We start from the raw sequence: 9,868 nt of genomic DNA, 5'->3' as shown, positions 1-9,868 counted from the left end.
GGAATTGGTGGGCAAATCCAAGGAGAGCCATACCAGGTAAGATTCCCTGACCTAGTTCTTCACTCTGTTGTAGACAATGAAGTAGTCATTGCAGAAAGGGCTATAATTTGTTCTGGAAAAGGAGACTGCAATGCAAATTGTTAATTTTGGTGACTTCTTTATAAAATTGCCCAGAAGAGATAAGAAAGCATTGGATGAGAAAAAGAACCTGAAGTAAAAGAGAAGGTGCTGGACATACTCCATAGCAACAGCTGCCATTGCCCTGTTGTGATGGGAGTAACCAGTTTATTTATTGACAATGGGGGTGGCTTCTTAATGCGTGTACCAGCAGAAGGCTTGGAATACTAAAATTACAAAGCCATCCATCAGTCCCTTATGTGATCACACATTTGGGTGTCAGCCACCACAGCTGTGCAAAGTCAGAGTGAGAGAGCATCAGCTTCTGCTTTCAGCCTCTGACGCACTATTCCGTTTTAAAAACATGAAGGTTCAGATCAGATTTCACTTGGCCCTTCTCAGCAACTATAGGGAAGAGTACAAGAACATGTAGGATTTTCCCCACATCACTTCATAAAAATACTTGTCCTTCACCCAGAAACTGCCAGCAAATACTGAGTACAGCATACTGGCATTGCTATGGGTATTACCAGACTGAGTCCTCTAAGCCCATTTCCCATGTAAGACCCACTTTTAGTTAGTACAAATTTGGGGTGAATATAGCATATTACGAAAGGATTTGGTTTTATTCAAGTTTGTTTTTTTCACAGAAGGAATAGTGAGTATATATCTATTTAGATGCACAGAAAGGAAAAACACTAAAGTCCACAGCAGAATTGGATTTATTTATAAGTAATGGAATCTGAAGTTATCCTTAAATAAAAGTAATATGGAAGCAAACACAAAATTTATTCCAAAGAAACAGGAGAATGTCTAAGTGAACAAGGTCATGCTGGAATCATGTAATAGATAGATTTCTGTGATCATTCACTTACATTGAAAGTAAAACTAAGCCCTTAGCCCCGTCATTTACAATATACAGGGAATCTGGAACTCTTGCCCAAAATTGTCAACAATCCGTTGTTTACTGTAAATCACACAGGCTTATTTTTCAAAATTTATATTCACATAAAACAGGATAAAATATTATTTTCTAGTGTTTTTTCACTCAGCTGGCTTTTTCAGTGCTCCTGTGACCACATCAGAATGTTTAAGTAGCCCGTGTGCTGCAAGCAAAAATATCTGAATACGCTGAACTTCATTCCTAAGAAGCTCTATTCTCCAAGGACTTTCAGGTCAGCATGGGTAAAGAGGTAATGATGAAGATCAGGAGACTGTGTGAAGGGTTATCTCCCCTTTCCCTTAATTCCTGATTGATTTAGATGCTTTAATATCAGATTGTTCATTTTCTTAAGCTCTTCTATGTTCTTCTTTTCAGATACGAGTCTGCTTGATATTTGGTCCATCTCGTTTCTAGTTTGAACTTGAAAAGGAAAATGTATCATGTTAAATTGGCAACATTTAAGTTGAGAGCAGCACTACCCTCTCTTGTGTTCCCATGAGTGTTTGTGGGGAATTTGATTAGTGAATATATTAAGGAAGAAAACAACTTCAGAATCTAATGTCATGAAGTTATACATCTGATGAAGTTACCTGCGTGCTACATTCTTTAATTGCTTATTTTCCATTTTGTTCCATTTAGTGTAGTGTAATAAAATCAAATACAGCTCAGATAAATTTTGCAATCTTCAGGAGTGTATTCACTCCAGTACAGTCCACAAGAAAATATCTTATTTAGAGTCTCCAATATGCTGTTTCTGGGCAATATGCACCTCTATTTTTCTCAAAGTACAATTACTAAAACACAGAGCAGACCACTGCAACGTCACTGGAATTCCTAAAGCATTTGGATTAAAGGAAAATTCTTGTAAATATTGGTATTTGGACACCAGTTTTCTTCAAAACTAAACTTTGAAGGTAAAGTTTAATAGTTACAATGTTAAATGAATCTGTGTCTATGGATTGCAAACATAATCTGAGATTATGTTTGTAAAGTAATCTGAAACACTGCTGGAAATCACATTCAAAACCCACAGGCCTCCACCAACCTGAGCCCAAGCAAACTCCTTTAATCGCTGTAAGTGGCCTTTTCACTGTTTTTACCATTTTTCCACTAGAGGGGCACATTACTCATTTTTTCTATACCAGGGCTCTACTTTTAGCAGTTCCCCATTAAATAACTCTGGAATTTGGGTATGAGGTATTTTAATTAGGCTTTTACAATCATACCACCAAAAACCTCCTTTGTGCTCTTTACTTGTCAAATATTCTGTTCTTGGAGCACTTCTGAGCAAACTCGGTCAGGGGTTAGGAATTTCTGTTCAAAAAGGCAAATGAGGATTTTTGCTATGCTCCAGCAAATTCCATACTATAGGATAAAATAAATCTTGGTTTCACATGGACTCCAAATCATTCAAAATGGTCATGGAAGTTACAATAATGCACCTTGTACTCTGCCTAAAAAGCCCCTAAGATGGCAAAGGCTTCATGAGCTACAGTCACCTGTGGCCATGGGTTTAGCTAAGCCAGCCTGACCAGTCCAGATGAAGCAGAACAGTAATTACATCCACAGACTCGATGTTATGTGCCAATTTTGATTTATCTAATTTTTTGTTTCCTAGGGTTGAGATTTTCTTAGTTCCAAACTAATTTCCAGTCAGTACTTCACTGGCAACCTTCAGGTCTTTCTTCAGGTAACCTGATTTAAGCATTAGCCTGAGTGTAATTCCAGTTTCAGTGGAATGACACCAATACTGAGTTTTATCTGGAAAGGAATAGAAGGCACATTGTCAAAGGATCTCACTGCCATACAGTCATCTTTAAAATGTAGTTAAGGTTTCCAGCCAGCATTTTTAGCAAAACAGTATCATCCTGCAGAGCTAAATTCCTCACAGCTGTTGAAGCTCACAAACACCTTGTACTAATGAAAAACTTGTGCATTTTAGCTCAGGGAGTGGAGGCCTGTGCTTTTGCACCCAGGACCAAGACCCATAGTTCATAACCAGCCCAAGGCCTTGACCATGCAAATGCAGCAGTAGCATGAAGCATTTCAGCAAAGTTCTTTCTATTGACTCTACATTTTGAAGTTCCATTCTTTGGTTTACTTACTTATTAAGAATATTACAAACGAAACAAGTGCCAAACTGACGATCAAAGTAAGAATAAAGGTGATGAAGAACAAACACTGGCTTCTTATGTTGCTCCCTGTTGTGTTTGCTCCAGTACCACGAGGGTCCTCTTCCTCATCTGTTATGAGATGACAAATCATTTGGTGATAAAGTTTGTTAAGGTCAGTTAGGATAAAAGTGACAAAATGCTTCTGGCTTCATACAGTGATGCAGAACACATCATAATTTCGGCCAACATCCTGTGATTTGAATGAGAAGGGAAGAAACCAACTTTATGAGCTCAGCTTGAATTTGGAAGTATAAAACCCAGTATATTCGTTATAGCTGTTGGAAGGTACTCAACAGAACATTTCTGTTGTTGAAATGCAGTTTTGTTCAAGTTGACCCATTTTATAGTTCAGACATTTACAGCTGTTTTACATGTACAAAGGTTGTAATGAGATTTTAACCAGAAGGCTTTCTAAGGGCCTGAAAGGACTCAATCTCTTCAAAAGAGAAGAGAGAAAAATTCACATCGAAAACCAAGGTACAGATTCATCTGACACATTTGTCCTTCAGATCTATTTCTTTTTGTGTTGATAGAAGTATCCCTGTGATGATTAATTTCTCAAATCGAGCATCTCAGTTAAGCTCACGATGCTGGGTAGGATAAATGTAGGTCTTGGCTTTTTATCTTAAAACAAATGCACTCAATATTATTATTCTTTGGGTTTTGTTCATTTTGTTGTAATAAAAAATGAGGTATGTATCCTCCCAAATTGTCAAAAATGGAATAGACCCTCACATAGACTATATGTGTTGCCTTTCAAACACATGAAGAATAAGGGGGGAAAAAGGACAAGTAGTTGCCATGCTGCCCTCAAATCAGCACAGCAAGACAGTTTATTGCTATTTAAAGAATGTGCTGCATGTGGGGGAAGTCAGTAGTTTCTATCACAGAAACAGTTGTGAGAGGTGGCAATAAACTCTAAAGGTAACAGGCAAAGTCAATTCTACATCACGAGGAAATTCATGTGAATATCAAAAAGTTCATACATTTGTTTAATCTCAAATTTAATCCCAAATTTACATAGTACTTTATCTTCTTGCTAAAGGTTTGGGTTTATTTCATGTTCTGGGGGCAGAATGGAGCTAATGTAATTTCATTTTGGTGTCAGTCTCAGACATACTAAAATGACATGCAAATTACTGTAATGTCTTCTCCTGTAATTGCTGCCTTGCCATACTGAAAGAGAGTAGCATGTACATCTGTGAAAAATATATTTCCAGTTCTTATTTTAGTTAGTAGGAATCTCTGAGGTCTTTGCAACTGAGCCTGTAGTCATAAAGCTGAGGGAAGGCTGTATGTGCCAAAACAGTACTTGAATAATGAACTAACCTGGGGCTGAGCGATTCACTGAGCTAGCAGGAGATCTCTGGGAACATCTCTGCTTTTCTTTATTCTTTTTAATGTGCTTCTGCCTGTGGGTAAGCTGAAAGCTTTTAATATCAGGGTTTTGGGGGGTTATTTTTGTTCCATTAACATTCACAACAAGTGCATCATATACTAAGTACCTGCACCAGTATTGCTTGCTAGTGTGAATAATAAGGATGGGGAGAGCCTGCTACTGCTCTCAAGCATACTAAGCTATCATTAGAAGCCTGAAAAGGGGCTTGTGCTTGCCCTGCCTAATGAATGCTTGTTCCTATTTCAGCTGGCTGAACATGCCAGACTAGAGTGTTGTGATTCGTGCCAAACTGCAAACAGTGAACCATTTTATCATCTAAAACACAAAGAAATTACTGCTTGGCTGCTACCAAAACAATCAAAAGGTATATACATTTTAAATAGCTTCAAACAGGATTGCTAGTGTGTTTGATTGTGCCAGGCCATATGAAGCTACTGAACAAAAGGATTGCTGTGTACTGCAACACATTTGAAACATTATTTTCTAAAAATTTGGGCATCTGCTTGACTACTAACAGATCATTCACAAGATTTTAGTATTTGTCAGAAATTGAAAACTACTCCACAGATCTCACTGATTTTCTGTCAAGAGAATCAGAACTTTATGCTGCTAAGTAAGGCAGCTAAGGACGATGAAAATCTCGTTTTATGTATTTAACAGATGGATTAAAATATCTACAGAATCTCCAAGTTAAAAAAAATGTTTAAAAGAATCATTATAGAAATAGCCAAAGCACTTTACAAATTGATGCACAAAATTCATATTAGGCCACCTTTATTTACTGCTGAAATGTAAGGAGGAACATGCATGTGAATATTCCACAGAATCATATATGATTCCATAGAACCCTGAATATTTCCCCAGAATGTAATCTATATTGTCCAATAAAAATTACAAAAGAAAGTAAGAAAGTCACACTGCAGAGTTTCTTTGCTGTTAAACCTGATTTATCCCACTGTAGATGGGATGCCACTTGTACTGGTGACAATATCAATAATCTACACATGTAAATTAAGTAGTTTGTCTGATATCTTTGTGTTAAATACAGAAACCAGCACCACTCTAGTTAGTTGCATTAGGAAAAGTTAGAAATAATGGAAAGGCATTGTAGTCCTCTAACTAGAAGCATGATTAAGTTATGACCATCTGAAACTCATTGAAATGTAATTGTTGTTCTATAGCTTTTCCTCGGTCAAATTTGCCACTACAGTAAGGGAAATAAAAGCAGATTTGAATATTGTTATGTGGAATCCTGATGAATAACTCCAGGTTTTAAGATGTTTTCAGGTCACAAAGAACCCAAATGTCTTGGAGCTACCCCTGGGTGAAAATACTCTTGTTGCCATGAGAAATCAAAGATAAAAGCTGTATAAAACCATTAGAAGTGTGAGATCCTGTATCTGAATCTGTAAGTAAAGAGACTCAGTGAATTAAAATGCTTAGAAGTCTCATAGGAGATTTCAGATAACAGGTTTGAGCCTTTGGGAGATGTGTCTTAAAAGAATGAAGAGAAAATCTCTGGTGCCTTTATTGCCATATGTGAATTTTAGTGCTTGTGAAGAGTTAGGTGCTATTTATGTAGTAGGTGTATATTGAGCATTACTAGAGATACTATCCTGCAAGGGATCACCTCATGAATCCCAATGGAAATGGAAGATAAGTTCAGGCTTGACAGTGTATCCCTAGCCAAATGCAGGGATTTTCAAGAACCTAATAACTGAAATACTCAGCAGGAGCAGCTAAACCATTAATCTGCTCTAATTCACACCATTTAAAATCTTTTTCTTATATTTTTCAGTACAGACCTTGACATATACCTATTGGCCTACTGGGCTGTTGACACCGGTGATACACAATGTGGTCACCCTTGTCAAATGTCATAGGTAACTTTTTGGAAAGCCTATTACATGTATGAAGAAGTGCAGAGCATCACCTCTCCTACGTACCCTCTCCTAGGGTATGTTGGGATCCATCTGGACAAACATTTAGTTTGTTTAGGTTGTTTAAGGAATCAACTACATAAAGTTTTCCTTCTTCGTGGGTATCGGGCAGGTTAATTTCCAGTGAAGGCCTCTCCATTGTATCTAAAAGAAGCAATAGTTAAAAAGGTAAATTAAAACATGGATACAAGAAATAACTGGCAACTGTTGGCATCCTGATGTTTACACGTTTTTTTATGTTTTACATGTTTTATAATGCTGAGCAGCCTTAACAACCCTTAAAATACATGTATTTGTGCCCATGTGTGTACTTATACATACACATACAAATGTATGTGCATGGAGAAAGAGAGAAATAGAAAAATCTATTTGACTGGCTCCGGCATTGACTTAGAACATTAGTTAGAGTTATATAACCCTTTTGGTTTGGTGTGTAGTTGGTAAGACATAGGGTGATGTCCTGACCACAGTGAAAGCCAAGCCTCCACTAACACTGACAGGAAGGATGTTGCTCAAGTCCTCAGCTTTCAGCATCAAATATTTCAGAGATAAGACAGAGAAGGCAGGTACAGATGTAGGAGATAAAGCAGCAAGAACATGGGTCTGCTTATACACCTTAGAATATCACTGTGAAATGATTATTTGTGAGACGTGCAGGAAAAAATAGTCTTCTGTTGTGATTCTGCTTCACATAGATGCTAGTTTTGGACAAATTAAAGCCTGAAGGCAAAACTTTTTCTTCAGACTAATACTCCTTGCTTTTAAAAAAGGACTGGATGGGGCACAACCAGCAAGACCAGCCTCTTTGCAGAGTCTGGGTGCCTGAACTCACTGAATGATTGTTTATACAAGTACAGTTATGAAGGAAGATTATATATAGAAGCCATATCTAAGCAGGCTTCTCTATGAGCTGCACATTATTCCTTAAGAGTCTTTTGGTTTTCTTTCTGCTATCCTGAGTCCAAAAATGTCTTCTAAAAACAAACTACAGTTCTAGCCATAAGGAGATGGCAGATGTTCTAACTAGGTGTCTTAGAGTGCACTAGTCACTGAAAACTTCCTCTGTAATTATTGAAGAAAAATATATACCTCCGGGCAATATTCCTCTTAGAATAAGAGATGTCTTTTTGACCTTTACAATCAGCCTAAATGTACCTGTCCCTTCCTAGGGGATGTAAGATGGGAGCTCACAGAGATTAGTTTAGATTTGGAGTGGAATATATCTTACCCATTTAGTATCTTATCAAAGCTCTCAAGTTCAATTTTACCTGCTAAATGTAACAGCACTCCATGGGATGCAAACCTCCCATGGATGGAGGGTGTTAAGCACCTAAGGACAATTTCTGAATCTTACACAGGTTGAACTGACCTTTTAACATGCCTCTGAGCTCTCTGTTCCTCTGCAAGCCACAGAGAATACGGCATGACCAGATTTCTAACGTGGCATTTAAAAATCTGAAGTTTGAGGAATATATCCCTGAGCATTTACAGAAAAGCCCCACCCCTTCCCTCATTAAACCAAATGCAGAAGATTGACGTAATTCCCCCAAATTTGAGTGCACAGCCAAGTAAACATTCATTGAGCCTCAATAAGCCTGAACACTAAGTGTTTAAATTTCTCCTGACAACGGGGCTCGTTCTCTCACTAGCAAAGCTGGACGCACCTACACATGTACTTTTGTATTTCCTTTTAATAGTGTAAAGACAAGACTACAGCCTATGTTTTCCTCTGTTCAGAACTGTTGCTGCAAAATACAACAGTAAGGTAGAGAAGCTGGCATAGCAGTGGTTACCCTTACCCAGGGTAGCATTTCTAGGTGCACAGCAGCCCCTCCAGGCCAGATGGCTGTGCCCACTGTCCGTCCCCCATAAGGCTGCGTGGTGCTGGGCAGCATGGCCCATAAACCACATCTCCACCAGCAGTGGCTCTGCTCTCTCCCCACAAGTGCATCCATGGCCAACTGCAAACATTGCAGAGCCTTGTGTCTCACCAGCTGCGTCCTAGATGCTACCACCTCCAGCACAGAGCCTCTGGGCTATTTTTAGCTTCTTAAGAGCAGTTGTTTCTCTTGAGGATTTCAATTAGTACCTCCCTGCAACTTCAGGGAAGACTCTTCTTAACTTGAGCTGTAATAAATGTGAGTACTTTTGATTTGTTAGTATTATTAATTATATGTTTCTTTATCCATTATTATATAAACCTGATTTCCTCACTGTACATGTAACTGCAGTGAAGATAATAGTTATTAATTCAACAAAGTCTATAATAATTTGATTCCATTGACGTGCCAAACAAAGGAGAGAGGACACAGACACCAGTGCCACTGGCTAGAAGTATTGATTGTTTTCACAACAAATTAATCTAAGCATTTTGGGTTTTGGAGCCACTCTATCTTGTACCTTGCTTGAAGACTTTTTGTCCCCATGCGACTTTTAAATTTCTTCTTAAGCTGTTGGTGTAAAACTAGAACTTCAAATGAGAACACAATGAAAATTCTTCACAGAAGAAAGGAAATCAAGTCTAAAAGGAATTAAAAACCAAAAGAATGAAATGTTACTTACAACATAACTATGTTCAGGTAATGTGACAGTGTGGAAGAAATCATCCAGTGATGAAAATCACTCAAAGAAAATGTCTTCTGCTGTTCCTCTCTCCACTGTTAGACCCATAGGAACCCGCCAGCTCCTGCATGGCCCATGAAGGCAGCTATGAAACAGACTGTCCTTATCAATCTATATTTAGAGTTCATCTTGGCTAAGTATAGTGACTTCACAATATTGATCTGTTTAAAAAGAAATCAGCACATACACAGCTTTTTTATTATATTAGAATCACTACATACCATCACGGAGAGCAAAAATGTTTGCTTCTGATGATCAGTATTTCACTAACCTTTTGGTTTATGATGCCATTTTAGAACTCATTTGCTGTGTAGAAGTCGTATGTACCACGCTGTAGCTGTGAGTAACCAGTTTGCTATGCAGAGAGTCCTATCTACAGTACTGCAGGCGCAAGTACTTTAAAGGCATAGGCTAGAGAAAACAGTATTTTCCTCCTCCTCCCACACACTTTACAAATTCAAGTGAGACTATTATGGAATGGACTAATTTGTATGGCATCTTTAGCTGTTTAAAAAATAAATTCTGAGGGACTGTGTGAGAGCTCTGGTACTTGCTCCCTCCCAGGCAGTTTTTGATCATTAACTTTCTTCCTGCTGACACGTCAGAACGTACTTTTACAGCAGCAGCCCAAAAGGACGGGCAGCTGACACACTGAGGGACTACAGCTCAAACC

At 38.2% G+C, this 9,868-nt stretch overlaps 1 protein-coding gene across 1 annotated transcript; it reads right to left on the bottom strand.

Moving 5' to 3' along the window:
* Positions 1-883: 883 nt before the first annotated feature.
* On the bottom strand, positions 884-9,564 carry LSMEM1 (leucine rich single-pass membrane protein 1). The gene is made up of 5 exons (XM_061988649.1): positions 9,467-9,564; positions 9,136-9,386; positions 6,580-6,717; positions 3,166-3,303; positions 884-1,480 (listed from the first exon to the last, which is right to left on the bottom strand). Exons 3-5 carry the CDS (start codon positions 6,710-6,712, stop codon positions 1,344-1,346), a joined length of 408 nt encoding a protein of 135 aa, XP_061844633.1. The 5' UTR covers positions 6,713-6,717; positions 9,136-9,386; positions 9,467-9,564; the 3' UTR covers positions 884-1,343.
* Between the last annotated feature and the right edge of the window lie 304 nt (positions 9,565-9,868).

This window comes from Colius striatus, chromosome 1, assembly GCF_028858725.1.
Source record: "Colius striatus isolate bColStr4 chromosome 1, bColStr4.1.hap1, whole genome shotgun sequence".
Classification (NCBI taxonomy): domain Eukaryota; kingdom Metazoa; phylum Chordata; class Aves; order Coliiformes; family Coliidae; genus Colius; species Colius striatus.
This window is presented reverse-complemented; position numbering and strand designations above follow the sequence as displayed.